The 14,896-nt window shown below is 40.5% G+C and overlaps 1 protein-coding gene across 4 annotated transcripts in view; it reads right to left on the bottom strand.

The window, feature by feature from the left end:
- mon2 (MON2 homolog, regulator of endosome-to-Golgi trafficking) overlaps window positions 1-14,896 on the bottom strand; it is a 35,355-nt gene continuing 20,459 nt past the window's right edge. Inside the window, exons 19-36 of one of the 4 annotated variants that reach the window (XM_041037408.1) lie at window positions 14,514-14,604; window positions 14,068-14,169; window positions 13,014-13,016; window positions 11,944-12,054; window positions 10,756-10,931; window positions 10,493-10,655; window positions 9,646-9,939; window positions 9,102-9,300; window positions 7,813-8,456; window positions 7,103-7,246; window positions 6,068-6,085; window positions 5,420-5,548; window positions 3,384-3,574; window positions 3,217-3,277; window positions 3,010-3,133; window positions 2,507-2,714; window positions 1,227-1,309; window positions 1-740 (exon numbers count right to left, since the gene is read on the bottom strand). In XM_041037408.1, the coding sequence (XP_040893342.1) occupies window positions 577-740; window positions 1,227-1,309; window positions 2,507-2,714; window positions 3,010-3,133; window positions 3,217-3,277; window positions 3,384-3,574; window positions 5,420-5,548; window positions 6,068-6,085; window positions 7,103-7,246; window positions 7,813-8,456; window positions 9,102-9,300; window positions 9,646-9,939; window positions 10,493-10,655; window positions 10,756-10,931; window positions 11,944-12,054; window positions 13,014-13,016; window positions 14,068-14,169; window positions 14,514-14,604 (2,905 nt within the window). In that variant the 3' untranslated portion in view covers window positions 1-576. The remainder of the gene's footprint in view (window positions 741-1,226; window positions 1,310-2,506; window positions 2,715-3,009; window positions 3,134-3,216; window positions 3,278-3,383; window positions 3,575-5,419; window positions 5,549-6,067; window positions 6,086-7,102; window positions 7,247-7,812; window positions 8,457-9,101; window positions 9,301-9,645; window positions 9,940-10,492; window positions 10,656-10,755; window positions 10,932-11,943; window positions 12,055-13,013; window positions 13,017-14,067; window positions 14,170-14,513; window positions 14,605-14,896) is intronic. The other 3 variants (XM_041037410.1, XM_041037409.1, XM_041037411.1) reach the window with 3 other exon arrangements.

Below are 14,896 nucleotides of genomic sequence, written 5' to 3'. Positions count from 1 at the left end.
TAGAATTGTCTCATTTATTTTATACAGACAAGTACATCCCTTCTCAGATGGCTGGCTAAAGATGACATGGAATGTTACAGTAAGATTTGTTTTCTTGCATAAAATCCTCACTGTTGAAAATGTTGCAAAAGTCTAAGTGTTCATTTTTAAGACCAATAGAGCCTCAGTTTTTGCCTCTTTTTTTTTTATAATTTTTTTTTTTTTTTAAACATCATCAACACTATCACCACACACCCAGAGGCAACACTGCAATTTTTTTTTTTTAAATCTCTGTAGTTAACACAAAGAGTGCAGCCAGTCTGTATGAGAATGGAGGGGGCAGAGGCATTATCAGCTCACATGAGAAGCATACGATGATGCGAATGAAGGTCAGGGTCACTGACGTAGTCCGAGCGGGCCTTGAATCTCTGTTCACCGTGGGTTGCTTCATGTCACTGTAGATGGATCTCACATGGAGTTCATGTCCGTGCACTTGTGAAGCACATGGGTCGAGAGGACACATTCAAGACTTCTTCATAATAAAAAAAAAAAACAAAAAAAAAAAACACCCACCCAAAAAGCTCAGAGCGAGCCTGGTCAGGACTCTCCATTCTGGACTCTGGAGACGGGTGGCTGCATAAAGTCTTTAAATGGCCCAAGGGCCTCTTTTAGGGCTGAGCTCACTTCAGACGAGGAGCATGTAATGCATTCTACCAGCGTGGGGTAAAGGGCAATCACCTGAGCCCATGTGTTGCCATCCACTGCAGGCGGTAAACAAAAGAATCGCAGAACAAGAGGAAAAAAGAAAGGAGGAGTGGGGATGGGAAGGAGAAGAAGAAAGAGAATATGAACTGTGACAGAAGGCAATCAAAGGAGTAATTTCCTTGATAAAATTCCCACAGGCACATGGAAATGAGTTTTGTTCTGAATAAAGGGCAATGTAATGCAAACATCTTGAAGGGCACTTCAAAAACCTAATTTGCCGATGTCTCACTTCAATCTATTGCGGTTTAAAAAATAAAAAAATAAATAAAAAAATTTAAAAAAAAAAATCACTTCTTGTAATTGACCTTCCCTGAAAGTGTAAACAGTTCTACCCAGATTGGAGATAAAACTTGTGAAAAACGGTCCCAACTGTACTCTGACACATTTATCTAAAATGAATAGATGATAGATATGGTGGCATTATAGTGATTTTTTTCCTCTTTCCAGAATCTATTTAATCCTTGACATAGTTTGATACTCACCATTTTCTGGCTGTGTCTTTTTAAGCGAGTCCATCAAAGTGCTGATAGCTTTCAAGACAAAGATAATCTCTGTCACTTGTTGCCTAAAATGGAAAAGACCAAAGACCTTCATTAGCTACAAAGGCATACAGTACATAAAACCTGTAGATGTTCCAATTAGGGGACAAGTGGAAAGACTAAGAGAAAGGGTGAGTGTCAACATCTAACTTAGATCTCAGATCTCTTCTGTTAAACACACCCTTTTAAGCAAAATGATAAACTTTTACCTGACAAAATAAATTACACTGAAACAAACAAGCCAATACAGAAAGAAATTTCAAACATTTGTGAAAAAAGTGGGTAAGTGTCTGAAGGACTTTAAATTATATAGCAACCAAACTTGATTTACTAGTCAATAAATTATTACACCGTGATAATGCCAAGAGTTTAGCTTTGATAAGCAGGAAAAACAAATATGTTAATCAAAAGATTAAATAAACTAAATTAGAAAATAAAAACTTAATATAAATTTAACCTGAGAGAGATGAAGAATTTGTCTTCATTTGTTTGACTAGTTTGATTTAATCAAAAAGGAAAACTCCCTGTGCCCATATTAAGATCTGACTGGTGCGTACAACCTGTCATATTTATGTGAACATGTACAGTATTTGTATGTTATTAATTCCTTTGAAAAACTATTTCTTACTTTTCATGTTTTCTTATTGTATTTTGCTTTATGAGTTGAGCATTTTTACATGCTCTAATAATGAAATCCATGACTTTCTCACTCTTAACATTCACACAAATATCTTCAAGTGTTAAAAATATTGGCTGTCTGTATTTAAGGAACCTTTCATTTGCTGTTCATGCGTATATTCTAATTACTCAATTTTTCAGAATCCCCCCCCCCCCAACATCCCATTTTCTGTACTAATGGTGCAATTTCCCCATGGGCATCATTTAACTTCCATCATGTCTTAGAAAAAAAAATGTATTGCAGTTAAAAGCTACACCCAACACAGAAACACAGTGTGTGAAACGGGTTCAGTACAGTGGTTTTGTGTTGTTTACAAAAGGGAAAAAGAACAATGATGGATGCTGGGGTGGTCTTGGTTTTGCATTGCAGTATGTCAGTGGTTGAATCATGTTGCCAACAGGCATCAGATTTTGGAGCTGAATTCCTGATGAAGAAATGTTCAAAAATATGTCCCCCCCCCCCCCCAAACAAAAAAAGAAAGAAACAGGTGTTTGTGCTGATGCACCATGTTGTACTGTATTCAGAGGTGTATGGAAAAGTGTACCTGGGCAGGGGGCAGCGTCCGCTCAACCTCTCATCCTCTACGTAGCGCCGAAGAACATCCTGGGACCTCTTGAGGAGCACGGAAAGCGCCATACGGGAGATGTATCCCTCCTGCGGGGTGGTCACCTTGTTGCTGAAGGAAAACTGCAGCAGAGTTTCAAAGCAGACTTTGGAAAACTCCTCCCTCATTCGCACATCAATCTCTGCCTCTGTCAAGAGAAAACCATTTACATTTTAGGCATTTAGCAGATGCCAGTCTTTAGAGTGTTTTACAATGAGTAGTCAGAAAGGGCTTTACTGTCTTGCTCAACACATGAAGAGCTTGACAGGAGCCATTGTTCTTGATGAGCCACAGGGAGGGCTTTTGCAACGAAACCAAAGACTTAATGATTACCATAAGATTCCTCCAACAATTTTTAACCAGCTCTTGGCCACCCTGCAGTCCCGTTAACAGCAGTAAACAACACAGATGAAATCATTTTAGCTGCCAAAGTTACATCTTACCTGTGAATGAGGGAGACTGTGAGTGAATGGAACCTTTATTGAGCATAGCCATGATTTGGCCAACAAAATCTTTGGGGATGAAATTGGCAAAGGGTAAAATCTCTGTGCTGATCAGCTGGACCACCTAAAATGAAAAGGACACAATGGTGATGTGTGCAATTTTACAAAATCATGTTGACATACTAGATGGTAGGAACAAGTATTTACCTCTACATCAATGGCTTCATTCTTCTGAAATTCCTGAATGGACAGGTTATCTGGAGGTGTGCTATAAAAAACAAAAAAACAACCAAAACAATGAGCTTCCTACTCAGAAATTCCAATACATTCATGTATAGACACACAGATGTGAAGGCTTTTTTAAAATTCGGTACCTTTTGGTAAAAAGAAAGTCCTCAAAGGCATTGGCCAGCTCAGGCCACATAGTGTCGAACTTCCCAGATGAGGCATGCTGGCGTGCCACCGGCAGTCCAATAGACAACACCTTGAGCAAAGATGAAACGGCGAGCTTCCAGGTGCTCTCTGATGGACAGGCATACTTCAAACCCAAGGGCATTCTTAAAGTCTTGAGCATAAAGGGAAAAAGAAAGTAAGAGGCAGCAATAACAATATATCATGAGACTGAAACACAGCACAAGGCCCCAAGGTAAAATCTATACAACTAACTGGAGTAACCTGAAAGCCTTTCACCTTTTTCTCTTTCATACTGAAATGTAGAGAGACGCCTTGAACTCATAGAGCTACCATCAAAGCAGTATTTGAAGACATTTTTGCACCAGGCATTGGTCCAATTTAAGTTTCATTCTACAAACCCAGAAAACATAATAAGTCTGACTAAGTCCTCTTTTCAGAGAACAGCTGGGTTCCCTAAGGCTGAGGTTTTACAAGTATCGCTTTCTTGTTTTGGAGACAAAAAAGGGGTGGGAGCGAGATTCGGATCTGTCCATAGGGAAACTTCTTAATAGTTTCTTGGCAAATTAACACTCTTCAGTTTGGGGTTTCCTATAAACAGACTATGGGAAAAGAACAGTTGAATGCAGGTGTCAGAAACTGGATAAAGTGGAAGACTCACTGCCAGATTTATGAACTTAATCCATCCAGTGACATGCACTAACAAAATCTTTTGTTTTTTGACAGAAAAAAAAAGGTTTCTTAATCCTTATGATATTGGGCGTCAACTGCATGTCACATATGCTGCATGTAAGGTGTAAGTCTGGAGATCAATGCTGTCAGGTCAGAGACAAAGTTGCCCAGAGGCTGGTGGACATCGACAGACTCCTCAGACAGCAAATAGAATTAAGCGGTGATTTCAAAATATACTACACCTATTACACCCAAAGCATCTCTTGCAACCAGAAAGTAACTCATTCACAGCATTCATCCACTCACTTCCCCTCACTCAGTGATGGTTAACCTGTCTACCCCTCAGTCTGTCTCAGCAGACACTCAGCAATAAGTCCAATACTCAATGTCCTTTTAGCTGTTTTGCTCTCCACCAGGTCCTGAAGGAAATACTTGGTTCTTCAACTGCTGAACACTCCATGTTCACTTGCTACTGTAGTTGCTATCTTTGTTTTAAAACCTTTTTTTTTTTTTTTTTTGCTCAAAACAAAAAAGCTCAGGCCACATGCATGACATACACAGCGAAAGGCTGATGAGAGTGAACCAAAACAATAAAGCTGTGGCCTGTAAAATAAAAATGATTGGTTAAAAGATGCTAAAAAGCTCAGCAGAGCTGAGGTGAACCGCAGAGTTGGGTTATAATTCTCTGTGTGGGTTTGTAGCTATGAACAATGCCATTCAGAGACTGTACATGCAGTCATCTGATCCACTGTTAATATAAAAAATATTGATTTTAGCAGTTTTAATAGAAAATCAACACTGAGCCTAAAGTTGGTGAGTCGCCTTAGTCCACTAATGGACAAACTGATTTGACATGATGGACGGGGTATGCCAGAGGTTCAAATTGCCTAAAAGTTTCACCACACAGATAATAGTGCATTCAATTTCTAAATTACAAAACTATCTCCTGCCATCACACATTTTAAGACTGCACAGGGTTCAACAATAACTGGTGCCTGATGGTTGGCCAGCACGCAGTCATGTTGAGAAAGTAAACTTGTTCTTGCTGGCCGATATCTTGCTAAAAGATATCAAACATAATTACGTCTTAATGTTAAATATCTGGCCAAACGTTGACACCTCATTCCCCAATATAGAGAATGCACATGGGAAGCGAACTATAAAAGTCTGTTTGATACTGGTAAAATGTTTTGAGATACATTTTATCCCAGCAATGTTGTGTTGATTATTGTTCAGTTTTTCCTTTCACAATTCTATCAATTCCAAAACTTAACTGGTAGCTTCGTAACCATGGAAACTGTGAATAACCCCATCCTTTTGAAAATACCTTGATGATGTTCTGCAGAACCTTCTCATTGATGACAGCTTTGTGGCACGCTGTTTTGTGGTACAGGTCCACCACCACCTCCAAGGAGCGCTCAGCAAAGGGCACATAGTTTAAGGCAACCCATTCCGCCTGCGGGGGCAAAAACATTTAACAAGAGAAAAAAAAAAATTGACATTAGTCAAACAGATCTGAAAACCATCATCCTTAACTTTTGGCAGAGCCACACTGAAAGCGTTTCTCAAAGGCACACTTTGTATAAGTAACACACAGGTTTATTAAAAAGTCAGTGACTATTAGTCTGCTTTACATTTTGGTAGGCTTATACGAGGATCGCTGAAATGTTATAGTCAAACAAATGACTTGATGCCACAAAGTGTGCCTTTAAGAAATATAAACACAAAGACGTGTATATGAACATCACCAAAAACACAAAATCAACTGAAAATGGAACCGCACAGGCACTGTGCACACAAAGGCATAACCACCAGTTAGTGGCAGGCAGAGAGGAGGAGCATGGAGTGAGTGAGAAATGCAGATGAGACACAAGAGCCTACCATGCGGTGTCATGTACCGCAGAGGGTAGGTCGTCACCATTCAGCACAGCTTAGTACAACTATAGAGGGGGCTGAAGGAGATGATAAAACTCACCGGTGCAAACAGCTGGATCTAAAATGGTTATCCAGTGAGTTGTCCCAAGAAACAGAATGAGAGAAGATTGCAATTAAAGTGGTGCTTTAAAGTTATATCAAATTTGCAGTGGCATGATGGCTAGCTTAGATTCAATAATCAGGACTGATTTAGGGCAAAAACACTCACTCCTAGCACCGAGGACATTTGAGGTGATCTGACAACACTGGATAAAAGCCAGAAAGGCGGTAAGACCACCCATAACATCTGTTTGGCTGGTTGGGATTTTTGTTTGACCCTCTCACTTAAACAATTTAAGCAGATTCAGATCAACAAAAATGTCCAGTGTAGAGTCCCACATGCAGGACTAACAGACAGATAGTCCGGGGGCATATCATTTATAGAGCTAACAATTCTTAGCATAATTGTACCGGCTGCCAGTTAGATCAAGACAACTTTCAGCATTTCCCTGAAGGCATGGCACCTGCTGGAATGTGTAGGTTCCCAGAACATCAAGGAGCAACAAAGACACTGATATCAGAACAATGTTATGAAAAGACTCCTCTGTAGTTGAAAAGAGATGAGGATTGTTTATGGTTTTACAAGTGAAGTAATTTTGCTCAAGATCACTTGCTTCCTTGGAAATAACTTTTTTTAATTAATTTAAATTACATTTGAACTGAAAAGTATTGAAACATTTTTCTTTCATTTTGCCAACAAGATGAAGCATGAGGGAGGGGACATGAGGAAGAAATGGCTCAGGGCTGCTAACAAGAGTCCAGAAAAACCTGTCATTCTAATATAGGGCTACAACAGGGGCTTCTTAAGGACTTCTCTAGACTGTAGGGATGGGGGGTTGGGGCGAGGGGGCTTCATGAACATCAAAGAAGACGGATGATCTTGTTGAGAATGGCTGAAGAGAGGAGGGCGATGAATAACAGTGTACACCACCCAACATTTGAATGAAACAAAAAGGAAAAAAAGAAAAAATAGAAAAAGAAAATAAATTGCAAATGAAAACCAAGCAGTTAAATGGCCAAGTTTATGTCCCCCTACCTGGTTGTATTTGGCATTGGCCACGTGTTTGGTTTCCATCCTGCCGTACTGAGGAGGCTTGCAGGAGAACTCCACGAAGAGTAGCAGCTGTTCAAAGATGGCTGGGTACATGACCTGCAGGTTCTCTGGGCCCACACAGATGGCCTGCAGCAGGGAGGAAAGGGAGGAACAAACACTGCTGACATCCACCACAGGACTTCATATTGCATAATTTAGCAGACTGACACGCTGTTTACTGGGCTGAGATTACACAAAATGGGAAGAAATAAAATTTGGTTGACAGGTAGGGTTAGGGTCTGTATTTCTTAAAGACATGGTATTCGTGACAGAGAGGAACAGAGTTGCAGTACTAATTCAAGGTGTCAATTAAAGGCAGAAGAAAATATTTTGCCCTAATTATATTAAGTATACCAGTCAAAAGAAAATTCCAGAAATTTTGATAAGCTATTATTTTACAAAGAAAAACATTTGCTGCTTTCCTTGTTCCACCTTATTGCCACTTTTCTGTGTTTTATATCATTTTAAAAACAATTTTTCAGCCTTTAGTTAAACAAAGCTGAGAAATTCTGGTACACATCTTCAACCCCTAGGCCACCATGACAACCCACTTGGCTCTCATCTTAATGCTATTTTTGGTGCATAATGTATAACTTATGCTGAAAGCCTTTTAGGTACCAATTCTTATGTTTTCTGACATTTCCTTTGCCCACCTTTTGCAAAACATCCAGAGAGGTGAGAACAGCTTCCTGTAGGCTGGTGAGCACTGCCTCAGTGTAGGAGGGGAGGATGAAAGGTGAGGCATCACTGCTGATAGGCACAGACACAGCCCCATGGAGGATAACCCCCAGCTTCTTCAAATCCTCCATACTAAAGTTGGCCTTTATGTGCTGGTAGAGTGCTGGGAAAATCTGGATCAATGCAGTGAGGAAGGGCTGGCTGGGGATAAAGGAGAGCTTCTCTGTCGGGCCACTAGGAGGCCTTGTGCTGTCCGTTCCCGTTCGATACCAGGTGTTCCAAGCTGACCACCACAATGCAGAGTCCTCTAAGGCTGACTCCTCCCCCGGGGGAGGAGCCTGCAGCTCTGCGCCATTATAACGCGTCAGCCGCTCTACTAGTGAATCTGAACGCACCAGGGGTCTGCCAGGTCCAGATGCTGAGAGGGGGTCAATGAGCACTGGGGGGACACCCATAGCAGCAAGCGCATCCCCTGCTTTGTCTGAGTCTTTAACAGGTGTGACGATCTGTAGGATCTCTTGAAAGCTCTTGAGGGCAGCCAGGGAGACCTCGTTGTTTTTGCTAAGAGCAGCTGACTGAATGTGGTTCAGCAGCACCTCCCAGGCCTCGAAGAAATCACCTACAGATATGCAGCAAAATGATGGAGACTGTCAATCAGTGGAGTGTGTCAGCTGTAAATTATAATTACCATTATGTGAGGTTTCCAACCAACATGACAGGACTAACACAATCTAAAAGCAGCCACAAAGTCAGAACTATAGCCGGACCACAGGTGTATCTGGTTTCTGGTTATCACATTTTGTTAATATGAAAATGAGCCCTGGAGGCCCAGAACACTGATAATACATTTCCAGCTAGTGACTTATTTTTACCTAGGTTGTATGTAGAGGAGCAGGTTTCCTCTATTCATCGAGGTGATTTTATGTGTAGCAGGCTGGAAATGTGCTGGAAATGAGTCACCCCTTGTAATTTAGCACTGGCTGAAATGTCGTTCAGGGGGATGAGAGTAATTAATGAGGAGCTCATGTTCTATCATTCATATCTCCGTGGAATATTAATCCTGTCCGCATGGGGCTCAACATGACTTAATGGGTGGTAATATACCAGCACAAACAGCCGGGCCATTTCTGGACTTTTATTACAATTGGCACAGATTTATGAATAAAATTCAATGTTATTTTCATTGTTTACCATTCTGTGGCAGGTGTGGTAAACCACAGCAATGTGTCGCAGTCTACCTTATGTACAACAGTGAGTAGCTCACCTAATTGCTGGAGGAGATACCGCCTTGTGTTGAAAATGCGTGCCACCCCAGCTAGAGTCAGCACCCACGTCTCTGCCCACTGTTTTTCTGCTGTGTCACGTGAGTGGTGGATTAGGATGTTCCCGCCACCAGACTCAATTTTCTCCTTGTCTGCTGTGGTGGATGATGTCCTCACGCAGTCTAGCAGGTGGAACAGCACCTAGTGGGGACAACAAAATAGTTCAACCAGCAACAATTTCTGAGAGTTTGAAAAGTGGTGCCTTCTGCAAGTAACAGATCTTCAAAGAAAGCATATTTAGAGCTGTTTTTAGGATCATTTCAAATAAGATAACAATCAGAAAGTATAGATCTGAGGAAGCCATACAAAAGAAAATTTGTTTTGTCTTTTGATTTATTGCAGAAAATTGGAGAATTCTTGGATTCTGCCAGAACCTATTTCCTGAATGAATTCTTTTATTGTAGGTTATTTTCTGCAAACAACATAGATGACAGCCTCCTCCAATATTATTAAATCAAGTGTGAATGACAAATTCCTGCATGCTACCTTCCAGACCACAATATGCCAGGTTGGCTGCTGCAGCAGGGTCCCGTGGGCAGCGATGGTGGAGAACAATGTCTGCCCAGCGCTTTTACGCACAGCAGGCCGTGGGTCGACACACAGCTCGCCCAGTTTGGCGTACAGGCACAGCCACAGGCAGTCAAAGGGAGGGGCGGGGTGAAATGGCCTGTTCAGGGTCTCTCCTTTCTCCTGGGCCTGCTTCTGCAGGGCTTCCTCCTCCCTCTCCAACTCCTGTGTGATGGCTTCGCCCCTTTGGAAGAAGTAGTCCGAAATATTCCACTGTGGGTAAAAAGGGAAGTGGGGGTAGAAAGTGGAGGCATAAATTGGAGAAGAAGGTTGGTAAAATGCTTCTGGTGGTTTTGCTATCCTATTACCATAAAGTAATCTCACAGGAACTGCCACACTCCAGGAGAAATAATCCTGCAAACCACAGATCAATAACAGGTTTTGCATGTCCTGAATACTGTACAAAGTATCTATAAAATGTCAGTGCAGCAGTTAAGTGCTGTTAAATTAAATACAGTAATGAAAAAAATACTAAACATGAGTCATGTTATGTGGTGCAGGATTTTTCTGTTATTCCCCCTTTTTTCTTTTTATTACAGTATCCTCTGTCAGCATAGCCATGCTTCTCTTTCCTAGTTACACACATTCACACCTGAGAATTAGATCACAATATTCTACTGGTGGCTACTGAAAAACCCAGTAGACTGTCAAAAAATTTTTTAAGCATCTTTGCAGTACATATTATGCGAGAGTAGAGTGTTAACTGCTGTCAAGAAAACTGCCTGTGTGTCTAAGCACAATCAGCAGAAGACATCTGTCATCTCACCAGCAGACCGATGGAGGTGAGGCTGATGTTGAGCTCCTGATTCTGCAGGCCGAAGCTGCCAGCTACATCCACTACGATCTGGAGGCACGTGCAAGGCATGGTGGGCAGGAAGTCTGTCACCACCAACTGCAGGCACTGGAAGGCTGTTCGGATCAACGACTCGCTGTTGGAAAATGACACACGTTTTAGTTTCTTGAATTACTTTCAGTGTAACTGCAGTTACGACAGAAGAACAACATTTGCATTTATCATAAAACATTTACCCTTGATCATTGCGGATGGCTCCTATGACACCCAAGACAAGGGGCCAGCCGGGCCCCAGGCTGTCACCCTGGCTCTGTAGGATCTGCAGGACACTCTCCAGCTGTTTCTGCCGAATATCTGCATGCAGCACGTTGGACAACTCTTTCAGGGGGTTCAGCAAAAGAAGCTGCAGTCGCTTGAGGATAAAAAGCAGAGTAGCTGATTAGTTAACTGATAAGACAATTATCGGCAAAAAATGAATTTCTTCATTTGTAAATTATGCTAGCACAACATTCTATGGTACACATTGATATAGTTGGAATTTAGAACAGTTGAATGTGGTGAAAGCATCTAAAAGTCATTTTTATTAAACTCATTTATTACATCAAGTTTGGGGGGAGATGTATATAGTATGGGAAGGTGTACTTAACAGCCTTTCTCAGCTTGTTGTGACACACACACACACACACACAAAAAAAAAAACAAACAAAAAAAAAAAACAACAGGTTACTTGCATAAGCCCAGTTCTCTTAGCAGTATGGGTGAAATACGAACAGGTATAAATTTTTTAAATTTACTTTTGGGAAAACCCAGAAAACATTACAAATACGATTAACTGATTAACTTATTGTTTAAAAAAAAAAAACAAAAAAAAAAAAAAACATGGTTTAACTATGCATGAATTAATGTACTTTGGGAAAGCAGTTCAGGAAGTTAAAGGGCCCTTTAAGTTTTTCAAAATTCATTTTGGGTGCAGGGTATACTTGGATGGATGGATGTAGTTAGTGTAACTGCCAATTTTTATTTCCACAGCTATTTCATGACAGTTTCAGAGTGTTTTCTATAGGACAGCCATCATTTTTATGGCTCTGTGCTGTTTTATTAACTTCTACACAGCTCCTCTGCCCTCTTTGAGATAAGCTCTGCACCATTCCCTTTATCTGTCACTCTAAGGTAAAGGTCACAGACTGTGTGAGTGACAGGAGAAAGTGACTGTGACATCTCTGTTTTTCACATTTAAGAAGTTGGTACACACTCTTATCTGTCATGACCTACACAGTGACAGTGGAACAGATTTCTCAAATGTCACCATTACAAACAGCCAATATTAAGGAGTGAAACCCAGAGAATACAACTCCCTGAAACAGATTTTAGTTTTCTACTAGTTTGTATTTTTGATCACATACAGCTGGTGTGGTGTTGGCTACCTGATTCTGGGCCAGTGGAGGGTCATGTTTATAGGCCAGGCCAGCTTTGATGAGCGCTGTCAACGCCTCAGCCCCCCACTCTCTCATCCTGGAGTTTGGATGCTGGCAGACCTGCAGAACATATCACATGTACACAAAAATGCATACACAAGAAAAGAACAACAGATCTGATGCAGAGGCTGTTCAGAGCCGTGTTTCCCAGCAGTGGCCACAGTGGGTGGGTGTGAAACAAGTGGATGAAATAAACCACAGACTGTGTGATAGAGACTGGATTCCCCTGTGATAAGAGGGTATGCTGTGACAGACAGTGTAATCATGACAGCTAGCACAGATACACATGGAGAGACCAGGCTCAGCAGAGAAGTACACTACTGTGGTACAAAACCTGTCTTCTGCTTGAAGAATCCCAGTAAAAACAATATTTTTAGCTCATCTGCAATTATAACTACTCATCTTTGGTCTATAAAATCCAATTTTTTTTTTATTTTTATTTTACAGCAGTCAGACCTTTGAATTCCAAGAGGAAAAACTTTGCATTGCATTGCTTACAGGCATAAAGAGGAACTGCCAAGTACATACTGCAGCTGTGCTCCTTCAGAGCCAAGATGAAGTCCATGTGTATCTATCAGATAATTTGTCATCCGCAGCCATACATAATGATTAATGCCTCAGGTTTTAATTTCTGTCATTATCTACATCTGTAAATAAACGCATGAAAGGTGATGTCATTGTCACATTACCTTTAAAATACAAAATCATTGAGTTGAATCATTTAAATTTGAACAAGCCTGCAGAGAAAGATAAGCAGCATTTTATCTGAGCGTAGAGTATACTTTGCAGGTGCAGCTTTAGATTCTGCTTCTGCGACAAATAAGGGCTTCACATTGCAAATTGCGCACAAGATCATAAAAACAAACACTGGTAGCGGAGCAAATGCACTGTGGACACATTCTGACACAGCAACCTCTCAACTCCAACATGTTGTTGCCAGACTGAGAGGGAGAGAGAACAGATTGGAATAAAGAAAGATGAGAAAGCCAATGATTATGGAGGAGGGAATCTGAACTTACCTTCTGCAAAACAGACAGGATTGCAAAAGAGAGGGGAGACAAAGAAAATGTGAAGAAAACCTCCAAACACACACTTTTCCACACACATAAAAAAAGAGAATCCTCTTACACGAGGAGAGGGGGACATGACTACCAACAAATACATGGACAGTGTCATAAAAACCAGTAAGTTTAACAGTTGCATGTGACAGGGATCCAAAAAAAAAAAAAAAAACAGCTGTACATCCTACAGGTTTCATAGTTTCACCAAAACGTAGAAGTAACTGAATCTTTTATACACTGCAACCCAGTAGAAACTGTTCATCACTTTGGCTTTAATCAAAAACTGTAATACTAATTAAAAACTTGCAGCTTTTCTATAGCTTGTTCCACTATTTCTCTCCTTCATGACTAAACTGCCAGACTCGAGCCTAGTCTGTGTGTTGCTGCTTGCAGCTATAATTTCAATGTTACTTTAGGGCCTCATGTGCTCCAGATTCCAGGGAAAAAGCGGTATTATTAGAGCCTCTGTACTGGGTAAAGTAACCAAAAGGGTCTAGCAGAAGAGGGCAATTATTCTGACATTCTTTGAACTTCTAGCATTCATTATTGTGAGAGATTGGTTTCAAATTTTCAATGAGGTCTCCAATTAGATGATCAGTATTGGAAATTTTACTGCTGTAGCCGAAAATTAAATTCAAACAAATTTGTCTCTGATGCCTGTTTAACAGGTCAAATTCCTTGTACATGCCTTGTAAACGCCAAAATGAAGTAGTTTTAGGTGTGATTTAAGAGCAACCAGTAAAATAAAGTGCTCTTTTAAAGTGTTAGCAATAATATTACTATATGACCTTGGCTGACAAAATTATACCACATTTATGAACTGTATCTTTTCACTGAGCTTGAATGAAGTGTGGTGAAAATAACAGTATTTTAGAACACAGCTTTTTATTTGCACCACATGGGCAATAGCTGTGATATTGTCTAACATCTGGCATTTGTTAAGCCCCCTTGAGGCAAATTTGTACGTTGTGATATTGAGCTATATGAATAAGAATTTGGCGTGACATGTTACCTCAAGTAAGTGGCCAGTCAGAGGCCTCCACAGAATCTCTATACGATCCATGTTGACTAGGCCAGTCTCCAGGAGTTTGGCCACTGCAAACAGAGACGGTTCCTGAAGCCAAGAAAACAGACACTGTAAGTAAATACTGGACACTCTGCATTCTAACCTTGCTGGTTGAATACATATGTAGAGGCTCAGTGTGCGTGCAACATACTGCTCAAAGTCCTGTGCTAAAAATTTAATCGTCAAGGAAGTGGCACATTCACTCTCTCATTTATAAAAGCATGTTGATAATGTTTGCTTATTAAACTGCTACATAAATACAGTTACTGTTAGAGTTCATACAGAGCAAAAAGACATACTACTTCTGATAATTCAAGCAAAGCAAAATGATGAAATATCTAAAGCATCAGAGAACCAGGTTTCACCCAGTATTAAAAACAGAAAATCTTTACTTTGTTGTTTCCATAAGCCATTTCCATAGCTTCCAGGGAGAGGGAACAAAGAGCATTGATCAGGTGATGCAGGGACACATCATCCAGGTACCTAGATCACACACGCACACACACACAAAAAAATATCATACATATTGCAGAAAAAATACATATTGAAGAATTCAGATTTTTAACAGGAAACACTGTTATTTCTGCGAGGACAACACTTATTCTTCAGGTCAGTCCAGTTAATATTTATGAGGATGAACAACTGCTTTCCAGAGCAGAGTAAAAATATTCAAGCTGAGATTTTATCATTCATTATGTCTACAACTCCTCCACAAACAACAAAGGTTTATTGAATTTGTAGACACAAAAATAAATAAATAAATAAATAAATATTG

This window comes from Toxotes jaculatrix, chromosome 5 (assembly GCF_017976425.1).
Source record: "Toxotes jaculatrix isolate fToxJac2 chromosome 5, fToxJac2.pri, whole genome shotgun sequence".
Classification (NCBI taxonomy): domain Eukaryota; kingdom Metazoa; phylum Chordata; class Actinopteri; family Toxotidae; genus Toxotes; species Toxotes jaculatrix.
The sequence above is the reverse complement of the archived record's forward strand: the minus strand, read 5'-3'. Positions and strand labels throughout refer to the sequence as shown.